The 23,629-nt window shown below is 55.3% G+C and overlaps 1 protein-coding gene across 20 annotated transcripts; it reads left to right on the top strand.

Moving 5' to 3' along the window:
• The first annotated feature begins 1,248 nt into the window (after positions 1-1,248).
• LOC309624150 (uncharacterized protein) lies at positions 1,249-22,208 on the top strand. Of its 20 annotated transcripts, XR_014241792.1 has the most exons (8): positions 7,327-7,553; positions 8,503-8,534; positions 11,163-11,233; positions 12,024-12,099; positions 13,073-13,142; positions 18,606-18,725; positions 19,374-20,372; positions 20,684-22,208. XR_014241792.1 is itself a non-coding variant. In XM_082381880.1 (7 exons), the coding sequence occupies exons 1-6, from the start codon at positions 7,435-7,437 to the stop codon at positions 18,703-18,705; spliced, it is 468 nt and encodes a 155-aa protein (XP_082238006.1). In that variant the 5' UTR covers positions 7,327-7,434; the 3' UTR covers positions 18,706-18,725; positions 20,684-22,208. The 20 variants fall into 20 exon arrangements, 14 of the variants coding, with proteins under 14 accessions (XP_082238013.1, XP_082238006.1, XP_082238014.1 ...); XR_014241791.1 differs by having other exon boundaries at positions 7,327-7,523; positions 18,606-20,372; XR_014241793.1 differs by having other exon boundaries at positions 18,606-20,372.
• Positions 22,209-23,629: the final 1,421 nt, after the last annotated feature.

Here is a 23,629-nt window from a genome sequence, read left to right as displayed (position 1 = left end):
GTACAGTTGAAACTTATATAATATTATAAACCAATGTTACCTCAATAAAAAATACATACATATATAACATAAATAAATAAGGGGCTTTAAAACATGAAATAAAAGAAAACAAATACTGGCATAAGATGAAAGTCCTGTGGCTTCTCCACTCCCCTCTGAGGACGAGGCTATTCTCCTACCCCAAATCCAAATGATATGGGATTTAAGAAATTAGCAGTGGCTACAAAAGGGCACCTGACATCCATCCCCCAGGTGGAGTCTACCTATGAGTGGACTTCTTGATCTGCCTCTGTGCCCTTTTGAGCAGAGAATACAAGGAATTAGTTGTGGGAAGAGGCTGGCTGAGGAAAGGGGCAGCCTTGTAGTGGTCTGCCTTCCCACCTATAGGTGTACCTGCTCTGGGCCAAACGGACACCATGGAAGTTAGCCAGGCTTAAGCTGTGAGGCCAGAGGGCTGCCCACTGGGCAATAAACGCATTGTCATTTGATGCCAGCCATACAGAGGACACGGCCAACCAAGGAGGAAACACAGCCCTCTCATATAGAAGACGTGTGCCCCTTCCTCCATTCTTCCTCCCAAACCTGGGGAAAAGAGGAGCCCCAGGAGAGGGAAGGAAAGTAGGTACAGGAATCAAGGAGGTGAAGGCACTGCGCAATTTTGGCAGTAGATACAATGCCACCACCACTGGCTGCTGCCACCACTGCAGACGGACACTGATGGGGCTGTGACCACCAACAGATTCTAACCATCCCTTCATTTCTGTCTCCTCTATTGATTCTATCCCGCCGCTCCTAGTAGAACATCTGTGTGGCTCAAGGAAACCAGAATATGCCACCCCAAAATATACCTCTTTGATATAAAAAAAAAATATTTAAAGCTGAAGGCGGTTGAGCAGCAGCAAATGCAAGACAAGCTCGCTCTGTCCTCCCCCTTTTCTGCCTAAAAGCAGGACATAAATTCTTTTACTGGAGAAAAAATCTATCAGCCCAGAGACCCCACCAGAGGAACCTGCAAACAAACCTTACTCGTTAGTTCCCTCCCAGATATTTACCTTCCCACTGTTTGCAGCCCTTCCCCCAGTTTTAGCTCTTGGAAGCCTAAAATCACTTTCCTCTGTTCCTCTGTCTTGTCACTTCTCCGCAAATGCACTGTTCTTTGTTGAAGACTCTATGTAAGCCAAAATTCTAAGCCACCAACTGAGTTACTCTTTATAAAAGATACGTGCTGCACACGTTAGTCAACTGTTTGCCTCTTGTTAATCCATCTCTTTTTTAAGAGCCCCAGCTGAAAACCTAAGAGTCCTGCCCCCCGCATATGGCCAAGCCAGGTTATGTGAGCCCTGCCCTGGTTCCAGGGGTGGACAGAGGGAAGACAGGCTGCAGTTACGTTCACTGGGGTTCCCTCTGCTTTGGAAGGATGAATATCTACCACACCGTTGTTTTTGAGAACCTACTCTGCGTCTTTAAAGAGGTTAAATGGCTTACTCTGGCACTGCGAGGTGGAGCAGGAACTCAGACTCATGTCTCCGCCGACTCCAAAGCCTGTGGCCCTAATTACAGTGAGAACTACTTCCCCATGTGAGCAATTACTTGCCTTCTTGCCAGTATGAAATGGGAGGGAGTGAAGGGAGTGACTGTCTCCAAGGTCACTGTCAACCATGGGCTCCTTAAGAAAGTATTTCGTATCAAGTCCCAGGATCCTCACTCTCATTTTAGGTGTTTCTTCCAGCTTTCCTCACCTCCTATTTTCCCTGCAAGCAGCCAGTTCCTAATCAAACCAGGTAGTGGTTTGACCCTCCAGGTCAATGTTTCTCAGAACAGCTGAGCCTCATCTGGGACCTCATCAGAGATGCCAAATCTCAGACCCCACAGCCAGACCTACTTCAACAGCAACTGGGGGTGGGGTAGCAATCTTCGCTTTAACAAGCCCTCCACGTGATTCTGATGGAGGCTTAAATTGGAGAACCACTGCTATAGGTCTCACAGCTCTTCTGGATGCGGTACCTTCTCAATGTGGGTCCCCGCATTGGAGCAGCCATTTGTCTTCCTCTCATTAAACCCCACTCCTCTCTCAGACAGCCGCTAACCTGCTTCACGAAGCACCCCCAGCCTGCGCACGGGAAACCTCTACCCTAAAAAGGCTGTATGAATTTGTTCTCACCTATAAAGTCTATGTCAAGCCACAAAACCGTCAGAGATTTAAAGCAAACATTCCGCTAAAGAAAATGTGCGCGTGTGTACAATACTGTATTTTGACAATCAAAGGTGGGATAGATGCCATGATATACCTTGAATTATGAGGCCATGGAGAAAAACCACGTGTTTTCTATATAGCACGGAAGACATTAGCAGTGCTTGACAAATATTTTTTAAATGCTCATCTACTTATTAGAATAGTTGAATCCTGACTATATTGTTGGGTAACTGCCTATCATAGGCTTTCCATGGGTACAGATTTCACTCACATTACAATGAAATCCATGGAAAGGTGAGATGATAAAAAACAGAATGAAATTTTTATAGCTTTCTATAAATGCAGATTCATACCCCTAGGCAAAGCTTCACACAGTTCTTTTTTACCAAAGCAAAATGAGACTCCTCAGTTTCCATGGATTTATGATTCTCATGAGTCTTGAGAAAAACATTCCAGTATTCTTCCCCAATGAAATTTTACTTCATAATACCTCAAAAAATGACTTTTTTCCTACTTCTAAATAGCTTGCACACATCTTTTGGTAGGTTAATTTCTTTATTAATAACATTTAATTGTTCTTATTACTGAAACTATATATATTCACTGTAAGAATGAGAGATTAATTTCCTTAAGTCAGTATTTTGTGTTTTTCTTTTCTTTTTATAATTCAGTTTTACAATTAGTAGAATTTATCAGGTGATGGAACAATTTTAGAGAGATTAATGCAAGAAAGCAATCTTGGATTCTCTTTCTCTAATGCCAGAATAGCAACCTCTATCCTTATTTTTTTTAAGATGCTGGTTACCGATATTTAATAAAATGCTCACTGTATCTCAGTGAAAGTTTATGGTCAAATTAAGTAAAATATAGTTATTTAATATGCATTTAATATCTCCCTGCATAATAGAGTCACATTTTTGTCCAAACTTAAGTCAGTGAGAACAAAACCACCTGCCCCTCCACCACTTTTCCAAGGACTGAAGTCTGTTTCATGGATGATCCTCCTGAGACAATCTAAGAGCAAGGAAAGAGAGAGGGTGCAGAAGATTTAGTGTCTAGTCATGAGTGATCCAGTGTAGCTACATGATAACTCCTCCCTGCTGTTCACCACTTATATTACTGCAATCTATCTTTGATACAAAGAGAGCATCACCCCACTCCCTATGTTAGCACTAAATAGACTAGAAATTCAAATTAGATAAGAACAGGGTTAAACTATTAAGTTCCTCATAGGTAATTTTTTACATTTGTGATAAAAAAATGTATGTGATGTATTAGGTCCCATAATCTAGATATATCTAAACATTCTTTGCTAGACATAACATGTTATTATTGATTCAAAGGTAATAATTCATTAGATCACAACTGTAACAACAAAACTTCCAAAAATTAAACATAAAATAATTAAGCCTAATACTCACGGAGGGGAATGTATTTTCGAATCTTTATCTTTTAGCAAACGCAGAGCTTCTGCAGCAAAAAGCCTAAAGCAAAACCAACTCCATCAGATAAGGGGGCTGGCAACTGTAGCCCCCCAAAGGGCTACAGAGAGCAGCTCAGGCTGAAGGGTTTCATTGCTTCATTGCTTCATTGCTCTGAGGTCACACCAGGAGCACAGTTGAGTGGCTTTTCAGTAAACTCCATAGCTCTTGGTGGACATTATAGGTGACGAAAAGAGAGTTAGTCTAAAATATAGCTGAGGTGGCAAACAGGAATCAGGACTCTTATGGAAAATAAAGAGTGCTCCATTTCTGCTACCTGATACAGCAGGCAGATCTTAATAATTCCCACTTTCTGATGTTAACGCCTTTGTGAAATCTCTTCCTCTTGAGTGTAAGACCCATGACTTGCTCCTAACCTATTATATATAGCAAAGGTGATGGGCTGTCACTCCCATGATCATGTTATATGATTCCATCTTAGCAAACAGAGAGATTCTCTTGCTGGCCTCAAAGAAGCAAGCAGCCACGTTGGAAACCAGCTATGAAGAAAGTCACATGGCTGATAACTGCAGGTGGTCTCTAGAACCCAAGAGGGCCTCCAGGCAAGAGCCACTGAGAAGCAGGGGTCTTCAGTCATTCAGCCACCTGACATGAATTCTACCAACAACTTGAATGAGTTTGGAGCAGATTCTTCCCAGTCAAGCCTCCAGCTGAGAGTACAGGCTGGCCAACACCCTGACTGCAGCCTTGTGAGGGCCTGAGCGGAGGGCCCAGCTAACCTGTGCACAGCTTCCTCACCCACAGTAACTGTGAGATAATACATGTGTGTTAGTTTAAGCCACTGAGTTTGTGGTAACTTGTTACGCAGTGTAGAAAACTGATACACTGAGTCAACATGGAATCTTTCTACTTTGAATCAACCAAGTTGAGCTGACCTCCTTCCCTCATTTATTCGTAATGATCCCAACCCTCACTAAAGGGGGCCTGGTACTTAAATCTCTGTGAGGTTTGCTTCAGAGAGGTCTCAACTTTTAAGTGAACAACCACAGATACTTCTTTTTTTTTTGCCACTGAACTGTATACTTAACTTTTTTTTCTATTTTTACATTTTTCACTCAATATTTTTTCAATTTTTTATTAAGAGTATAATTGCTTTACAATGTTGTGTTAGTTTCTGCTGTACAGTGAAATGAATCAGCTCTCTGTATACATATATCCCCTCCCTCTTGGACCTCCCTCCCCCCAATCCCACCCATCTAGGTCATCACAGCATCCCAGGGCATCCCTGGGAGTGTGCTCAGTTCCCTGGGGTGTCCCAGCACACAGGTTAAGAACTGTGGTGTTAACACATACCTAAACCTCTTCCTTTCTCTTACATCAAGCTACTTCTAGCCTCTTCAATAGCTTCTCTGGCTTCCTTTCTAGAATTTCTCCTCCCCGATTTCTTTTCTGAGTAGCCCCAGATTGCCTCAATAAGGCATAAATATATATACAACTATGCATCCCATAGTAATACAATCATTCAGAGGCCTTTATTCTGGTGAATAACTCATTTCCTTTGTCCTCTAGGTTCTTTAAAGGATTTAACTCCTTTTGAATACTTTAAACACCAAACTGAACATAACATAATTAACAAATTAAAACACATCTTCTCACAACACCTGTAAACGATGGGAAGCTCAAGGAATAGTCTCTGTTCCCACAAAAATAATTCTGTTTATTGTGGAAGCCAGTAATCTCTTCTGCTAGCATTTTGCTCTTAGTACCTTAAGGCTTAACTGTTCAATTGTTTTTAAAATCATATTAACAGTCTGAATCATCATAAACTGTTTTTTAAAGGGCAAGGTAACATTTTAGCCCATTATGGGAATTTCCAATGACTATGACAAAAACCAATACTTTTATTCTAATGAAAATTAGTCATTAGCTTTCAGAGAAGGAAAGACTAGAAAGCACATTCTCATTGTGAGAATCAATCGTGCACCTCAATTTCTCCAAATCTCCAGTCACCTTCTGACTGCTCACGTGACACAGAGTCAGCTAGCAGCAGGAGGGATGCTGTCATAGCCCATTACCAACACCACACACACAGTGAAACAGAGCCGGCTGCAGCCTGGCATTCCATCCCTCAAAGTGAGAATCAAACCAAATTGAATTTGCTTTATGCAGAGGTAAAATAATACAGTAGGTCTCTGGCCGCCCCCTCTCCTCCAAAATAAAAAGGTCAGGATTTCTTATCAATGACTTAAACTAAACCTCTGCTTATCTACATTCTTAGCTAATTACAAAATTAGAGATCCCACCCCTGCCACCACCAACCCTGGGGCCCGTCTTCTATGGTGACATAGCGCCATCTAGTGTTAATAACATCTTAGGGTTATTTAAAAGCACACGAATACGGGGCTCCTAAAAAGCAGTGGTAAAATAAAAATCAACAAATATTCACTGAGCAGTAACCTACTATGTAGGTATCATGTGCTGGTTTTTTCTTCACGACTCTGCAAAAGCTTTCAGAGGCTTGAGTCGCCCTAAGTTTTGTGGAAATGGTTTCTATTGTGGTAGGAGGGAAGAAAGATGCTCTGTTGGAAGTTTTGCAGAGGATTCAATCAACATTAACTGTAAGCGTGGAGGTGGCCATCAGGCTGCTCAGCTTGAGCAGATCCCTGATTACACTTGCTGCACCTCTTCCCAGAAAAATATGTGGCTACTTAGCATTTATATTGCACTTTCCATCTCCAAACCACTCTACAGAACCTCTCTGATTAATTCCCCCAGCGCCCTGGCAAAGTAGTTATTACTCTATACTATTAGCTTCTTTATGAAAGCTTTTGATGGCCATTTCCACTGTGTGTTAGTGAACTGCATTTGCCAAAGAGAATTTCTCCAAAGACTCATGTCCAGAATCAAAGAACAATTACCTTCTGAAACCTTAATGTTTCCCCTTTTTTTTTCAGGGGAAAAAAAAAACTTATAATTAAGGAGTGAACATATTGTCCCTTTCCCATTCAAGATAAGACTGTCAGAATAAAGGAAAGCATTATATCATCAATGTGAGACTTCTCCCTAATCTCCCATCACTGCTACCACGCCAGAGACCTCTCCTCTAAAACAATAACATCGTTGTGTCCTAAAATAAAGAAAACCCAGGAGACAACAGGAGGACTTTATAAATTAGTATTCTGTGATAAATTAAAAACCTGACCTTTTTTATCTAAATTCTAAGCATCTGTCACTCTTAATCACATTTCATAAACTGGCTATTCCTTACAACATTTCAATTAGTGGTATAATTTAGTGCAAAAAAAATGGTTAAGAAGTTGTCTTTTAATTAGTAAGTCCACTACCCAGAAGTTCAGGACCTGCAGGCCAAACTTGCCTTGGTTAATGTTCCCTAGCTGGTGACAGGGCCCTACAACTGGGATGGTGACCTTCGGGGTTATAAGCTCAGTGCCAACTCTGACCTCTGACCTGGGCCCCAGAGTGGGTTGGAATGGCAGTGACCCCACAGTTCCGCCCACTGCTCGGCACCCAGTCTGCTTCGTATCCATAGGCAGTTGGAGACCCCCCTGTCTCTGACCTGCTCTGACACTTGCCCGACCGCGCTGCTGCAATGAACTCAACCCGACCCCTGGTGCATTCGTCGAGACCAGGTGCAGCTCCAGCAGCGCAAGGTCATAAAGGTGAGCATCACCTGCACACTCAGCCCTTATAGACTCCCTGGGGACAGAGGCCAACAGGTGGGTGACTCAGACAATCCTGGGCTGCTGCCAAGATGACGTGGACCCTGCAGCACTGACCATGGGCCAGGCCCGTGGGGCCTCCTCCCAGCTCCGTGGAGGGAGGGCTGCTGCCAGAGGTGCCCATGTCCATATGCAGAGCCCGAGGAGGTCAGAGCTTGTCCACCTGGCACAGAGGAGGTAGAGGGATAGGAGGAGGAAGGGGAGAGGATACAGGAGGAGGAGGAGGAGGAAGTCAAGATGGTTGGCAGTAGAGGCAGAGGATAGAGGGCTCCAGGAGGAGAGATGGACAGAGGAGGGTGGAGGGAGGAGGAGGAGGTCAAGGGGGAAGAGGAGGAGGAGAGGCAGGGGAATAGGAGAGTCAGGAAGAGGAGAAAAGATGAAGGGAGTTGGAGGAGTGGGAGAGGCCAGAGCTGGGAGTAAGATGAGGAGCACATGATGGAGGAAGATGGGGAGATGGAGGAGGATGACCAGGGGATGGAGCAGGCGGGGCAGGTGGATGGAAGGAAGAGGTGGAGGGGGGTGGAGGAGGAGATGGAGGAGGGGGGAAGGTTGCGGACCAGGGCATCCAGGCCAGCCCAGAGCAGCCGTATCGGCATCAGGTTGAGGGTCCATGGAAAGGCTGTATCCAAGTGAGCCCCTGGCTTGGCAATCAGACCCAGAGAACCTCTCAGAAGCTGGGTGAGGCCTGCCATGGGGAAATGGCTTCAAACTACCAAGGCTTCGGGTTGGCATAGGAAGCCTCCTGGCACTGCTAACAAGCAGGGGGAGGGGAGGTGGGAGGGCCGGTCAGGGTTTGGGGACCAGCTGGTCCTGAGGGTCCGGTGTCAGGGCCCGGCGCCTGCCAGGCTACACCTGCCTCTGGTCACCTTCCCCTGCCTGGTGACAGGACCCTCCCCTTGGGCACCTGACCTTCGGGGTTACGGGCTCAGTGCTGACCCTGACCTCTGACCCAGGCCCCGTTGTGGCTTGGAATGGCAGCGACCCCACAGTTCCCTCCACTGCTGGGCACCCACTCTGCCTCATATCTGTAAGTGTTTGGAGGCCCTCGTGGGCTCTGACCTGCTTTGACGTTCGCCTGCCCTGTTCCATCCCTCCTGCCCCATCCCTGGGTGCATTTCCGTCAAAGAGGCTCAGCTCCACCAGCGAGAGGTCGTATAGGTGAGCATCACCTCGTCTCTTTTGGCCACGTTTGGGACAGAGGCCACCAGGTGTTGACTCCATCCTTCCTGGGACACGGGAGAGGTGACACTGAGCTCCCAGTACTGAAGGACAGCCAGGCCCGTGCAGCCCCCTCCTGGCTCCGTGGCGGAGAGGGCTGCTGCCAGAGGTGCCCGTGTCCATGTGAGGAGCCCAAGGTCAGAGCTTACCTACCTGGCGCAGGGGAGCTGGAGGGAAGAGAAAGGATGCAGGAGGGGGAGGAGGGGATGGATGGAAGATGCAGGGAATAGATGGCTCCAGGAGGAAAGTGGACGCAGGAGGATGGAGGGAGGAGAAGGAGGTGAGACAGGGAAAGGACGAGGAGCAGGAAAGGTAAATGGCAGAGGAGGAGGTGGAGGACAGCATGAAGGAGGAGTGGGGGGAGAAGGAAGCGTGGTTGAGGTGGAAGGAGGAGTAGGTCTGGGAGCAGGGCAAACGTGGAGAATGGAGGAGTAGGAGGGTGGAGGCGAGGGGCTGGCCGAGGACAGTGTAGCAGCCGAGGGAGGAGGAGGTAGGATGGAGCAGTGATGGAAGATGACAGTAGAGGGGAGGACGCAGGGGATGAGGTGTGTGGATGGAGGAGGGAGAGCAGCAGAACAGAGGAGAGTGGGGGGAGGACGTCAGAGCGTCGGCAACGCCAGAGCCCAGTGCTCACTCCAAGCCCTGTGCTTGTGTCCTGGATCCTAGAGGTGTCCTGTCCATCCGGCCCCAGATCAGAGAGGCTGGCCACATGCAGACATTTGGCCTGTGGGCTGAGGTGGGGACACAGGGCCTCACTCTGTGCAGCGCTTTGTCCCCAGTGCTCTCGATGAGTCACCAGCTCCACGCACACCACCTGTGTTCCCTATGGATTGGGCCTTCTGTGCCTGTCCAGGAACAAGTGCGTCCCTCTGTGTCAACGGGGGAAATGAGGCCCTTCCCCCTTTGCCTTGTTCAGAACTGTGGACCGAGAGATGGTCTCAGCAGCACAGAGGCTGCCTGACGTCAAATATGTCATCCTTTTCCCAAACCAACACATTCCTGATCAGCTGGTGTGTTGTCTGAGCTGATTCACCAGCCAGAATCAGCTGCGAGTTAAGTCGAATGGAGTAGGTATGAGCATCTTGTCCTAGAGGCCCCTGGTCCCCAATCCCTGCTCTGCCTCCCGAGTGGGGCCATTCTGGGTGGGTGCTTGGTCCTGGGAAGAGCCTAGTGGGCAGGAGCCTGGAGCCACCCTTGGCCGGGAGCACCCCTGGCAGTATTTTAATCTACGTGCAGTTTCTCAGCGGCCACCTTCAGGGTCTCCTAGGGCTGAGACGGTGGAGAATCTGGCTTAGACAGCTCTTTTTCTTAAACTCACGCATCATCAAATTTAGCTGTTAAAGTATACCATTCAGTGGTTTTTAGAGTATTTACAGCATTGTGCAACCATCACCACTGTGTCCACATCTCACCACCTCGTAATAAAGTCTCTTATTCATCAGCAGATACCCACCGCCCCTTCCCCAGCCCTGGGGACCAATGATCCAGTTTCTGTCTTGGATCTGGCAATGCTGGACATTTCAGATCAATGGAATCATACAATATGCGGTCTCTTGTGTCCTGTTTCTTTCCCTGAGCATCATTTCCATCCGTGTCGTAGCCCAGATCATTATTTCCTGCCCGCGGTACAGGAGGGTTCCAATCTCTCCGCATCCTCGTGTTATTGGTAATAGCCATTCCATGGGTGAGAAAGTGGTGTGTCCTGTGTTCTTGATCTGCATCTCCCTGATGGCTGGTGAGGTTGGGCAGCTTCTCCTACACCTGTTGGCCTTATTCTCTAAAGCTGGGTAGACTTTGGAGAAAGGCCTATTCATGTCCTCTGCCCATTTTCTAATTGGGCTGCTTCTTTTTATTGTTGAGTTAGGAGTTTTTATATATTCTGTATAGTAGGCCCCTTATCAGATAGGTGATTCACAAATATTTTTATTGTATGGGCTATCTTTTCATTTTCTTGATGGTGTCATTTGAAGCACAGAAGTTTTTCACTTTGATAGAGTCCAGTTTATCAATTTTTTTCTGTTGCTCGTACTTTTTTTTTTTTTGGCCACGCCACAGGACATTTGGGATCTTAGTTTCCCCACCAGAGGATTGAACCAGTGCCCCCCTGCCGTGGAAGTGCAGAGTCCTAACCACCAGAGCGCCAGGGAAGTCTCCTTTTGCTCAGACTTCTGATGCCTGAGCAAAATGTAATTTCCGGAAGCTGCAGGAGCCCCTCCCCAACCAGCAGCTGCCCTCTCCTTCCCTCAACGCCCGAGGCCAGGAGCACGCCCCGATGCGCTGCGGCTCAGCACTTCACTTGGGCCTCCTGGTCCCCTTCTTGTTCCTCGTCATCTCGTTGTGACAGGATTTCCCAGGCGGCTGGGAGAGGGGAGTCTGGAAGTGGAAGTCTTAGGAAGTGTGGGTGCAAACCATGACCAGCCAACTGGGATGCCACCTGCCTAGGTGGCACAGTTTTCTCCCCCTCTGATCAGACAGACCAGAGAGCTGCCAAAAGGGAGCCAACTTCAACTTGCTGGTTCCCTGAAGCTCTTTAGTGCACTGGGATATATGGACTTTTTTGTCTTGTAGCATTGGACATGGAGAAGCAGGAGATGCTGCTGGCCTTGGAACGAGCTGAAATAACATCAAAATACGAGCAGGTGAGGCCCCGGCAGAGATCATAGACACTGAGAGCAGGTGCAGCCCAGGAAAGTGAGGCCCGGCGGGGATCAGAGCCAGGTAGAACAGGTAAGGCCCAAGTGGGTATCGTCACCAGTCAGAGCAGGTACATCCCCCAAGCAGGACTCACAGCAGCCCAGCTGAGGATCGTGGCCCCCAGGAGCAGGTATATCCCAGGAGGAATCAGAGTCAAGGACGAGCAGGGGAGGTCCAGGCTGGGATCACAGTCATCAGGAGCAGGTGAGGCCCAGGTGGGGAATGACAGGCAGCACAGCCAGCAGGAGCAGGTATGTCCCTGGTGAGGTCATAGCCAAGCAGGAGCAGGTGAGGCCCAGGTGGGGAATGACAGGCAGCACAGCCAGCAGCAGCAGGTATGTCCCTGGTGAGATCGTAGCCAAGCAGGAGCAGGTGAGGCCCAGGTGGGTCCCATCGCCAGGTATGTGTAGGTACAGCCCAGTGGGAAGCATAGGCAGCAGGAGCAGTTATGTTCCAGGCGGGGATCACAGCCAAGGCTGAGCAGGCAGAGCCTGGGAGGATGTCCTCACCAGGAGGAGCAGGTATGCCCGGGTCGGGGTCACAGCAAGCGGGACCAGGTGGCCCAGGCAGGATCCTAGCCAGGTGCCAGCAGGGGAGGCCCAGGCAGCTCCCACTCAGGCAGGCGGGTCTGGTGCTGAGCCCCTGGGACACAGGGCAGGGGAGCCATCCCGCCCCTCCTTTCCCCACATCTCTGGCCCTGGTTGCGCCCTCACCATGGGCCCCTCTGGGTTTCAGGGACTCCAGGCAAGGGCTCCAGTGGATCCAGGGGAAGACGCTGACCTCTCACTGTACAAAGTCACCGACAGCCTAGGTTAGTCATCGGCATGCCCGTCCTTCCCACCTCGGGGCGGGTTTCCATTTGCAGAAAGACCTCTCTGGAGGTGGAACCCATCACTCCAGCTCAGAGCCTCCACCCCTGGTGGCCACAGCGGGTCAGGGTCTGCACGGGGCTGGAGCTGAGAGGACTCGGGGAGGCGGCAGGGGCAGGGCTGGGCGCCGGTCCAGGCCTGGGCCTCAGCCGTGAGGCCTCCACGCCCAGCCCTATCCTCTGCCTCCCGGGGTCAGAGGGAGGCCTCAGCCTGGTCAGCAGGCTCCGCAGAGCGTGGCCACAGCGTGAGGGGCGCCGGGGCCACAGGTCTCTGAGGATCCGGTGGGCCCAGCCAAGCGGCCACGTGGGGACGGTCCCGGAGGGTAGTGCGCGGTGTGGCCTCAGGCGTTGTAGGGATGGGCGGGGGCAGAGGGCAGGCAGGACCCGGCCTCAGAAGCTCACGGGAAGGTGACAGAGGCAGGAGAGTTTGCAGCAGAACACGACCTGACCCCTCAGCCTGGGAGGACACTCGGGGGAGAAGGCCAGGCCCGGCCACAGTGTGGGGAGAGAGGAGGAGACGCAATGTACCTGGATGGAGCTGGCCCAGGGCGGGCTGAGGGTGCTGGGCTCCTGGAGGGCGGCGTCCTCTCTGCAGGAGGGTGGCCTCGAACAGGGCGAGGCCCTGGGCAGCAACTCACCCGAGACACCTGAGCCAGGGCCTCCGCTCTCCGGCAGGGCAGGGCCTGGGAGGACACGGAGAAGAGTGGGCGACCAGCATCGGTAGGAGGAGGGGCACCTCCTGGGGGCTGCTGTGGGCACGCAGCCCACCCCTGAGAGACGGCACCCTCCTGGGGTCAGCCCCCCCCCCTCCGGAGTCTCCTGGGCTGAGACCTGGGGGTTGATGGGGGCAGGGGGGGGGCCTTCCAGGCACCTGGCCCAGTGCAGGTCCTCACACTCTGCTTCTCTTGCCTTCCAGTCAGGAGGCGCTTCCTAGCCTCAGCACCCAGGGCCTCAGCGTCGGCGGCCTCAGCACCCACTCAGCGAGGGTAAGAGCCCATCCGTGCTGTACTGGCAGGAGGAGGTCATGGGCGCAGCTGCGGTTCCACACCCATCAGGGCCGCCCTAGGAAGCTGGCAGCAGGGCCAACACCACCATTTCCCATTTCCCAGCAGAAAAAGCCCAGGATGTTGGGCAAGCCGACAAGTGGGTGAAGATGGTGTGGAACTGGAGTAAATACCAGGGCAGTGAGAGGTAGAAGGCTGAGCATCCTGACCCTGAAAGGCGCTGGCCTGGGTGCCCCACAAGGCCTGGGGAGAATCCGATGCCAGGGCCGCAGCCAGCCCAGCCCAGGACCCGCAGGAAGGGAGCAGCTGGGGCCACGGTCCGCTCTTAGTTTGGAGAGACCAGGCCCAGGTCTAGGCAGACCCAGCTGCTCCCAAGCATCTTCCAGATGCTTCTCGCTGCGTCTCCTCCTCGGAGCCCTCCCCACCTGCCTCAGGGCTGGCTTCTCTCCCGTAGATGCAGTGGCGGGTCTACAAAGGAATCCCCCCACAGGTTCGAGGTCAGGTATGGTCTCTCCTGTTGGATGTGGAGAAGGTGAAAGCGGAGACAAAGGGAAATACCACATACAGCCTGTCCACCTGCTCGGGGGCAGCAATGACAGGCCAGGCCATCAGAAGCTTGGGGGGAGGGCTGCACCTCGGGGGCCCCTTGCCCATCCCCAGTGCTTTCCTGGCACCTCCCAGGCTCACAGCCCCCAGGTCCGCCAGGCAGGAAGGCCCTGCACAACCCCCTTGCTGCCCATCCCGTCTGGCCCAGTGCAGACACTGGATCCAGAGATGGATAGATGCCACCTGGAATCAAAATAAGCCCTCCCAGACAGCTGAGGGGGAGAGGGGCAGAGTCACAGAGCAAGGGATAGAAACCAGGGGGGAAAGAGCAAGGAGACACCCACAGAAACCATGAAAGGAGAAGGCAAAGCCAAACCAGATGAAGGACAGGACCTAGTTGAGTAGAAAGACTGAATCAGGACAAGAAACAGGTCTTTTCCCATCGCCCCAGAGAGGTCCCTGCACCCGGCCTGTTCCCCCCGCTCAGCCCCGCCTCTCCACCGAGGGTACCCCCAGGTCACATGGCCCAGGGAGGCTGCTCTGTGTGCCCAGACCGAGTAGGAGCAGCGGGGGAAATGCAGCAGGAGTGGGTGTGACGCTGCTGGTCACGCTTCTACAAGCAGCCCGAAGACACCAACCTAAGAGGCTAAGAATGTGAACACCCACTGATAATTGTGGGACCACACCCAGCATCAAGCTCAGTCCCAAAGCTCTTAAAGGGCCCCCGAAAACCAGGCAGATACAGAGATCAAGACAATATGCGAAGGTCAAGAATGTCCCTCTGTATGAACAAAAAAAGCTCTGAAACTGGAAACATGCTTGTCTGTTAGGCCTACGGGGAACCCCAAGGATACTTTTCGCCTTCTTAACCACCGGTCCGAGAGGGGGTCGTCAGGGCCCTGGAGCTCCGCACTCCTCCTGGGCTGTTTCAGCGTCAGGGTGATGGGAGTCCGAGCCCCCCGTTCCCCGGGGCCCTGAGTCTGGCTGGTGCCAGATTCACGCTTGGGAAACGAGGAGCGGGTGACTATGAGAGGCGAAGGCAGGGAGCCCTCGCCCCGCCTCGCCTGTTCCCGCCTGTTCGCCGTGCCACTCTGGCGGGTGTCAGGGAACAGAGGCCCAGCCGCCCTCCCCGCCCCCCCCCCCGCCCCCCCGCACCTGGGAGCAGCCTGGGGGGCAAGCTCAGGGCCGTCGGGCCCTGTCATCCTGGAAGGCCCCATGCTGGGGGCCGAGGAGGGGTCCAGCTGGCCTGGACGGTGCCTTCTTAACTGGCAGGGGTCTGGGCCTTGCACGTGGGCGTCACTCGTGACCCGCCCTGGCTTCAGAAACAAGCAAAATGAGCCTTCTACAGAAACAGCTCACGTTCCGCCGACCGCCCAGCGCCCGCTCTCTCGCGGTACTTGTGGCTGTCGGTACGGGTTCTGCCTGACGCTGGCCCCGCCCACAGGGAATGAAGGCGCAGGCCCGGCTGTACGCCAAGGCTATAAGACAGACAGAGCCGGATGTGACACGCGCTTTCTGAAATCACATCATGTTCTGGGAGCGCTATGCCATCAAGTGGGTTCCCAGGGCCCCCCGGGGCGAGGGCAAGGCCGTGGACCTGGGGTGGCAGGATGCCCGACCCCTGGCCTGGCTGAGCCTTGAGGGGGCGCTAGTGGGCACGTGAGGAGCAATGGCAGAGGTGTGGGCACAGGGCAGGGGGCGGGAGGCTGAGGGGAGAGTGAGAGCTGGCCGGACAGGCTCAACGGGCCCTAGAGGGCCCCGTGGGAGAGGAGGGGCGCCAGGCAGCAGAGAGGCTGGACCGGAGCCCAGATGGACTGAATGCGAGTGGGAGGGGTCAAAATGACGCCCCATCTTGATGTTTTTAGTTATATATTTCTGCTCTTTTAGACCATTTCCATGATTTATAAAAATAAAGTGTGACGAACCCCCAAATTCCATCACCCAGTTCCAACACTAAGGACCCTGTCCTGTCCCATCTCCTGCGTTCACCACACACTTGACCAGCACAAATGTTTGGCAGGGAACCCAAGACGTCTGGCCTCACCCCGTCCCTAGGCTCTCAGTATGCATTTTAAAAACAGGGATTCTTGGGACTTCCCTGGTGGTCCAGTGGTTAGGACTCAGCACTGTTCCTGCCGAGGGCCCGGGGTTCAATCCCTGGTCGGGGAACTAAGATCCCGCAAGCCATGTGGTGTGGCAAAAAAAAAAAAAAAAACAGGGATTCTTTTCTTACACATGATCTGGGCCCCGTTGCTACACCTGAAGCATTTACTGTAATCCCCTAATACACAGCCAGGGAGTGGCTCTCCCAATCCCTCACTGCTTTCTGAACAACCTGTTCCAACCCAGGTAACTGGGTGTGGGGTGAAAAGCCTGACTGCCGAGGAGACCGTGTGGGCGGGCAGGAGAACAGGTTCTGCCAACAGATTCGGGGCACCCATGATTGGCCAGCAGGTCAAGCTCACTCTGGACCAAGAGATGCTCATCAGAGCCCCGACCCCAGAGAGAAGAGGGGTCTGGCCACGGCGGTGCTGAGATCAGCAAGGCCGACGTGGGCTGTGCTGCCCAAGTGGTCGCCCCAGACCCTTCACTCTCCTCTCACAATGAGGTGTCTCTACCAAGGGGGCTCCATGGGCCCCGAAGTGGGGTGGCCCCATGTCTGCCTTGGCCAGGAGAGTATGTCTGTGTCTCTGCTGACCTCCAAGGCCAGGCCCAGGGCAAGTCAGACGCCACTGGCCCTCGGCACATCCATCACCCCACGGCCACCAGTCTGCAGGCCTCACGGAGAGAGCAGCCCAGGGTGTGAGGGATGAGCCTGGTGGGCCCCGACGTGCCCGCCACCCCTGCCCATCTACAGACCTGGGGACAAAATCTGGGAGGTTTCGTGTAATGGGCCAGATGGTAAATATTTTACACTTCAGGCCCAGCCACTGTTGTCCAAGAACGCAGCCTACTGGATACACAAACGAGTGGATGTGGCCGTGTCCCAACTTGTGACTCTATCTTAAACCTCTGGCTTGCTTGAAGGCTGGGGGGACTTGCTTGTGGCATTAGAAAACCAGACGGTCAGGACGGGGGAAGGTCATGGACACTGGGGAAGAGGCCAGCCAGGTGAGAGAGAGGACACCTATGAGAGAAAGAACTGACAAGTACAACTGAATCTAAATGTAAAACTTTCATTCTGCAAAAGGCACTGTTAAGAGAATGAAAAAGAACACTACAGAGTGGGAGAAAAGATTTGCCAATTGTATATCTACTAAAGGACTCACGTGGAATCAGACGCAAAGCGCTGGCGAGGACGTGGAGCATCAGGAACTCTCGTCCGGCACTGGTGGGGATGCATATGGTGCAGCCACTGTGGGAGACAGCTTGGCGGTTTCTTACAAAACTGCACATACTCGCACCGTGTGCTCAGCAGTCATGCTCCTTCGTATTTACCCAAAGGAGTTGAAAATTTGCATCCACATAAAACCTGCATGCAACCTTCACTGCTTTGTTCATGATCGTTAAAAACTGGAAGCAACCAAGATGATCTTCAGCGAGGGAATGGATAAACCGCGGAATTCCATGAAATGGACTACGATTCAGGGACACAAAGGAACAAGCTATTGCTTCACTCAAGAGCATGGATGAGTCTTAGACGCATTTTGCTAAGTGAAAGAATCCAGACCCATGTATGATTCCATTCATAGGACGTTCTGGAAAAGGCACAGCCCCAGGAGGATAAGGACCAGCAGCTGCCGGGGCTGATGGGCTGGGAGCTTGAGCTGGAGCGCAGATGCGGCGGCCCCTCCTGTGGGTGAAAACCCACGGGGCTGTACGTCCCAGAGATTGAACTGTAATGTGTGCGAACTGCAAAAAAAAAGAAAATAACTCGTCGAACTGTATACCTGGGATATTTGCATTTCGTTGCATGCAGACTTTACTCCTGAAAAATGTTTAACACTGAGGTGCCCTGAAGACTTCACTGCTTTTTTGGCTTATTTCTTAAACACACCTGTTTTGTCGTGAGGGTTTGTCAGACAACATGAAACTAAGATCCTCAGCATGAAACAAGCACCCCTGTGTCCCCTTCCCCAGGCAGCAAGCCCTGTTCCACGTGCTGGCGGCCTACTCCATGTACGACACTGTGAGTGTACCCATGCTCAGGCCCTGCCCCTTCCAGGGGATCTTCACGCTGGTCAGTAGGCAGGCGCACAGGGTCACAGAGATGATGCAGGGGGCTCCCCAGTCTCAGACTGAGACGGAAAGCCTGGGGTGCAGACCTCTGCTTTTCAGGACAGAAACGGCCCCTGACTCCTGGGTTGCGCGAGCCCTGCTCTTGGCAGGGCTGCCAGGTGCTGGCCTCAGAAGAAAGTTTTTGTAACAAGTTAGCTCGAGGCCTAATAAGCATCGCTGTGGTCATGAAACTTGAGTTTTGATCCTGAAGATGCCATATTATTAATCGGAAACTTAGCAGGGATGAACGTTCCCAGTAACCCAGACGCCTGTGGGCCCCCACAGAGGTAGCTCCCACCCCACCTGCTCTTTCCAGCACATTCCCTCCAGGAACACCAGCTGAGAGGACCCCATGGGCTGCCCACAGTGGGGTCTTGGGCCAGTCTCCTGGCCTTGGGCCCTCCGAGGCCCACACGGGCCACAGTCAGGCCCCCTGCCTGCTCTCACGGCAGGACCTCCAGACCATGCTGGTCCCCATCGCCCTGCGTGCCTCGTCTGAGAAAAGGGACCTGAGGACGGCACCCAGAGCCTCAAGCACGGAGCTCTCCCAGCCCGGAGGGCATCTCAGGTGGCCCCCTCCAGGGCGGTGTGAGCTCGGCCGGGCGGGAGCCCGTCTAGGAGATGAGGTGGGAGTGTGGTGAGGGGGCAGAGGAGGCCTCCATGCGCGTCTGGCTCTTGCAGGAGGTGGGCACTGCCAGGGCATGAAGCAGGTTGTGGCCGTCCTGCTGATGTTCCTGAGCGAGGAGGACACCTTCTGGGCGCTGGTCCAGCTGATGACTGACGAGAAGCACGCCGCACATGGTAGGTGCGTGATGTGGACCGCTGGGCGTGCCTCAGGGCCAGGGGTCTTCCCGCAGAGTTCCCCTGGCAGCAGGACCGGCGGAGACCCCAGCCCAGTCCATCTCCCCATCAGCGAAGGGCCCTGGCTCCCCACACTGCCCTCTGGGTCCTGGAGCCACGGCCCTCAGTCCCGGCTACCTCTAGACAACTCTCCCTTCCCTGCTGGTCCTTCTGCCTCATGCCTGCCACCCCCCAGCGCTCTCCGAGCCCATGGCCAGGCAAAGCCCCGCAGCACCCCCTCCTGTGCCCCCAGCCTGGCTGCCAAGCCCAGGAGACGGCCAGGCACAGCCCAGTCACCCACCCCGTGGGCCGCACGCCCTGCCCCTTACTACCGTGACCCCCATCCCACACTGTGGCCGCTCTGGGGAGGGTGAGTGCCAGGACCGGATGGCCGCCCGGCCCTCAGCCCAGGGCGCCAGCTGAGCTGGGCCTCCAGGAGCAGGGCCTCTGCCCCGGCCGCCCCGGCCTCACAGGCTGTCCTGCCGGGAAGGGCATGTCCAGCCAGGGCTCGGGAGGGCCCCGCACGCTGGGGTCACTGCCGGGGACACCTGCAGTACTCGACCCACCCTGGGCACGGCTCTGACTTGTGGGCGTCCGGGGGCTCCTCAGGCTTCTTCATCCCGGGGTTCCCAAAACTGCTGAGATTCCAGGCCCATCACGAGCACGTTCTAGGCAGCGCCCTCCCCCAGCGGAAGCGACACCTGGTGAGTGGAAGTGTCGTCCCCCACCACAGAGGCGCTGTCCCACGGCCACTTCGGGGGCCTGGCCCCCCTGCAGGCTTCATTCTCCTTCTCCTGGGGGGCCAGGGGCGAGCTCGGGCCGAGCAGGCCCATGGGCAGCACGTCCCCCCGGCCCCTGGGGGCAGCTGCACAGGGCCCTGAAACAGGGAGGATGCCAGCCGAGCAGGAGTATCTTCGTCCAGGAGCCACGACCCCACCGGGATGAGCCCACCCAGAGGAGGAGCCGTAGGGCTTTGTCTGATGCAGCCTGGGAGGTTTGTAGGGACCAGAGGCAGATGCGGGGTGGGGGGGTTCTTAGCCTGTGCTGGGACCCCCACTGCGCCCTGCTCAAGCTGCCCCTCCTGTGCCTACTGTCCCCACGGACCCCCTTTTTGCTCACCCTGAAGCTCTGGGACGCCTACATCCTAGAGGGCGAGCGTGTGCTCACGGCCATGGCGTACACGGTCCTCAAGGTGCACAAAAGTAGGTGGGCCTGAGCGTGGAGCACGCAGGCTGCGGCGGAGGGAGGCCCAGCCGGCACGCAAGCTGGGCAGCGTGCCCTCCGGGGAGCGCCCTTTGCTATGGCCCTGCCCGTGGCTCTCCCCGGCACAGCTGGACCCCCAGGTGTGGCGCACAGCGGAACACAGCCGCAGCCCATGGGAGGCGCCCCAGGGTGCGGGGGGCTGAGCCTTCCCAGTGGGGCCCCCGCTGTCCTGACAGCATCTGCAGCCCTAGAACGCTTCCTGAAGCTGCCCCTGGAAGGCCTGCAGGAGTTCCTGCAGGACACACTGTCCCGGGCCTGGGCCCTGGAGGATGACACAGTGCCCAGGCAGCTGCAGGCCTCAGTGGCTGAGCTATACAGGACACGGTGTGACCTGCTCCCCCGCAGGTGGGCTCAGCTGCGGTCTCCTCCCGAGTCACCCCCTGGGGCGGTGAGCAGTGGGGTGAGCCCCGGGCCTTCCTCCTCACCCCCATCCATCTACTCTTCTGCTCTAACACTCGGCCGGCCAGGCCAGGGCTGGGCATCAGGCAGCCACCACACCAGAGGCAGCCATCTGACCTCGGGCAGATGCCAGAGGTCAACGGCCTGGACGGCTGCTCTCAGTGTTGGGCTGGGGCGGCCACGCAGGGCCCCACGGGCCCACCCTGCGCAGGCTGAACGGCCTGGTGGAGAAGCTGACCCAGTCTGTTCATTTCCAGCGAAACCTGAGGAGTTCCCCACGAGGCCCCTGGGCCTCTCCCTACCCCTCCCCGCATCACGATGCTCCCCGGAGAGGACGGACTGGCCCTCCCTGGCCCACCTGCCCAGCACAAGTAGCCCGGACCCTCACCCGGCCCGGCCGTCCAGAAGGCCAAGGAGAAGCAGCAGCATGAGGGGACCATGGGCACAGGCCTCCCTCTGGGGGCCTCGGAGCCTCCACGTCTGGCCTGCCCGCCCGCAGCCCAGGACAGCCCTCAGGATCGGCTGTGGCCACGGCGATGGAATTCCCTCCCAAACCTCCCAGTGAACCATGAGGCCACAGGCAAGTGGCCCCCGGACATCAGCTTTGAGCCGGAAGGCTGGGTCCCTTCCCCTGCAGCACCTGGCTGGGCCACCCCCAGGGCCGCCCAACAGGCCTGGCCCTGCAACCCCACTGAGGCCCCTGCCACCGGCTCTGCCCAGCCTGTTGAAGACAGCGCCGCCGGGCCCAGGACGCTCCTCCTGCCCTGTGGCACCTGCAGCCAGCGCCCCTTCCAGGGCAGTGACCAGCACAGCCACGACGGAGTCAGGGCAGTGCCCCAAGAGCTGCCCCAAGGCCCCGCACGTCCCCACGACCCCCTGACCTCTACATCCACAGGGAAGCTGGACGCTCAGGGGCCTCCAGAAGACAAGGTGACTGTGAGCACAGTGACCCCGAGGCCCCGGGAAGCCAGCGACGCGCCCTGCTGCTTCATGCTGGCCTTCCTGGAGGACGGTGCGCCCCTCACACAGCACAAGTCCCTGACCCGGAAGGGCCTGGCCTGGCCTGAATTTGGGCCCCGGGAGGGCGGGGCGCCGTGAGCCTCCCCCAAGCCAGGATGATGACTAAAGGGGCTGCCCTGGCCAGTCCAGAATTCTGGCCCAAGGCAAGGCGAGCCTTCTCGGAGCTGTATATGGCCAGCTGGGGCCTGGACGTGCCCCACAAGGCCACTGCGGTGACCTGAGGTGGCTCTGGGAGCAACAGGCCGCCTCCACCGAGGGGGTGGCAGGGGCAGGTGTGCCGACCGCACCCCCGTACACATAAGGAGGCAGGGCTGGCCAGATGCCGGAGCCCACGCAGCCACCTGGGCCCCGCGAGGCAGAGCAGAGGGCGCTGCTGGGCAGGCTGGACCCAACAGGCTGCATCCCTTCCTCTGCCAAAGTCAGTTACTGCCTTTCAGAGTCCCCAAAGCTCAGGAAATACAACCCCATCCGGAGGCCAAATGAGCTCCCCGCCTCCCAGCCATTCCTTACGAAGGCCTCCCTCCCAGGGGAAGGGACAGCCTTTGGTCTCAATTTCCCCCCTTTCTGGTTAAAGGTTAATAAAGTTTCATGTGTTAAGTGCTAGACTGGCGGGTTCTTGCAGCACACAGAGGTCTCCGCAGGACGCCCCCGGGGCCCCCAGAGGCAGAGGGGCCGCCGGCTGGACGAAGCTGAGGTTCCCGCATGCCTCCTGGGGGGCCACACACACCGCAGCCTCCCAGCCTCAGCCAAACACAGGGGTCAAGACCATCAGATAATTTACTGCGATTCAGCCTATGCCCAGCGGGCCAGGATGGGGCTGGAGGAGAGTGACAGCTGGGGGCCAGTGGCGTCAGTTCACGACAGTCTGTGCAAAGCGTCCCGGAAAGCCCGTGGTCACTGTGTCCACCAACCTGGGCTGGCTGGGCTCCAGTGGCCCTTCCTTCCTTCCCTGCCTCCTTCCCCTGAGTCCGCCTCCTCCCGCTTCACATCCCACATCCGGCACCTCCACGTCCCGCCTCGGTCAGGAGAGCAGGCACCTGCAGCTCAGGCAGCCCAGGCTACCCTCATCTGGCAGGCTCAGCTTGCATGCCTTGTGTTGCTGGATCTTGCGCACCAGCATGTAGAAGGCATCCGCCACGCCCTAGAGACAGGGAGCCAGCTCGGGGGGACCACTGCCCCGGCCTCGAGCAGAACCCCAGTCCCTTCCCCACCCCGCCCTGCAAATGGGGATCTGGGCCCTGCTCGTCTCGGGCCCCAGGGCCACTCCGTTGGGAGACCTGTCCTCAGCAGCTCCCCCACGGCCCACTGACACCTGCGAGGTGCTCTGGGGGCACAGAGGCTGCAGCTCCAGGGTCACTGCTCCAGCCTGGCTCAGGGCAGCTCTCTCCTGGGACCTCCACCTCCCCCAGGAGCTGTGTCGGCCCAGACCCAGGCCCTGGCCTCCCTCGCTGCTCTGCCATCTAGGAAGACTTACAGCACGAGGGGCTGCTAGGTCACGGAGGTCCCAGAGAGTCCCAGATAGTCCCGGAGCTGGAGCCAGAGCGTCTGCCCTGCATCGAGGGAGAGGGGGCAGTGAGCTCTCTGCTCACTCAGCACGGCCAGACCAGGCAGGGCACCCCCGCTGAGCCCCCTGGGCCAGCCTGCCCTCTGGGCCCAGATATCCAGGTATAGGGGTGGCAGGCAGAATGGTGGCCCAGCCGCTCACCTGTGGCACCTCCAGCCCAGAGGTGGGAGGGGGGTACTGCCTGCAGCTGCACTTATGACTGTGTGAGAGAAGCAGGGAGCCGGCCCCCCAGAGACAGGGCTGACAGCTGAGAGCATCTCCCAAGCACTCACCTGAATTAGAAGCAGCTGGGTAGGCAAAAAGGCTGAACTGGAGGTTCCGCAGGCTGAGGTTACTAGCACCCCCATGAGAAAAGGGGGTGCCACAGTGGCAGGCACAGGCCAGTGGCAGCCGACAACCGGGTCCAGGGCCCCCCGCCACCGGGCATGCTGGTGCACTTGACAAGTATTCACTGAGCACCTATTGCATGCCAGATGCTGCTGCAGGCACAGGGTGACAGGCAGACAGAAAGAACCCCTGCCCTGGCAGGCTCGGGCTATGCTTCAAGGAAAAAATCCACATAAAGGGAAAATAAAGAGAAACCCACGGGGCCCCAATACCAGAAGAACTTTGGAGAACA

Source organism: Balaenoptera borealis (genome assembly GCF_965194805.1).
Source record: "Balaenoptera borealis genome assembly, chromosome: 2".
Classification (NCBI taxonomy): domain Eukaryota; kingdom Metazoa; phylum Chordata; class Mammalia; order Artiodactyla; family Balaenopteridae; genus Balaenoptera; species Balaenoptera borealis.
Note: the sequence above shows the minus strand (reverse complement) of the source record. Positions and strands in the feature narration are given on the sequence as shown.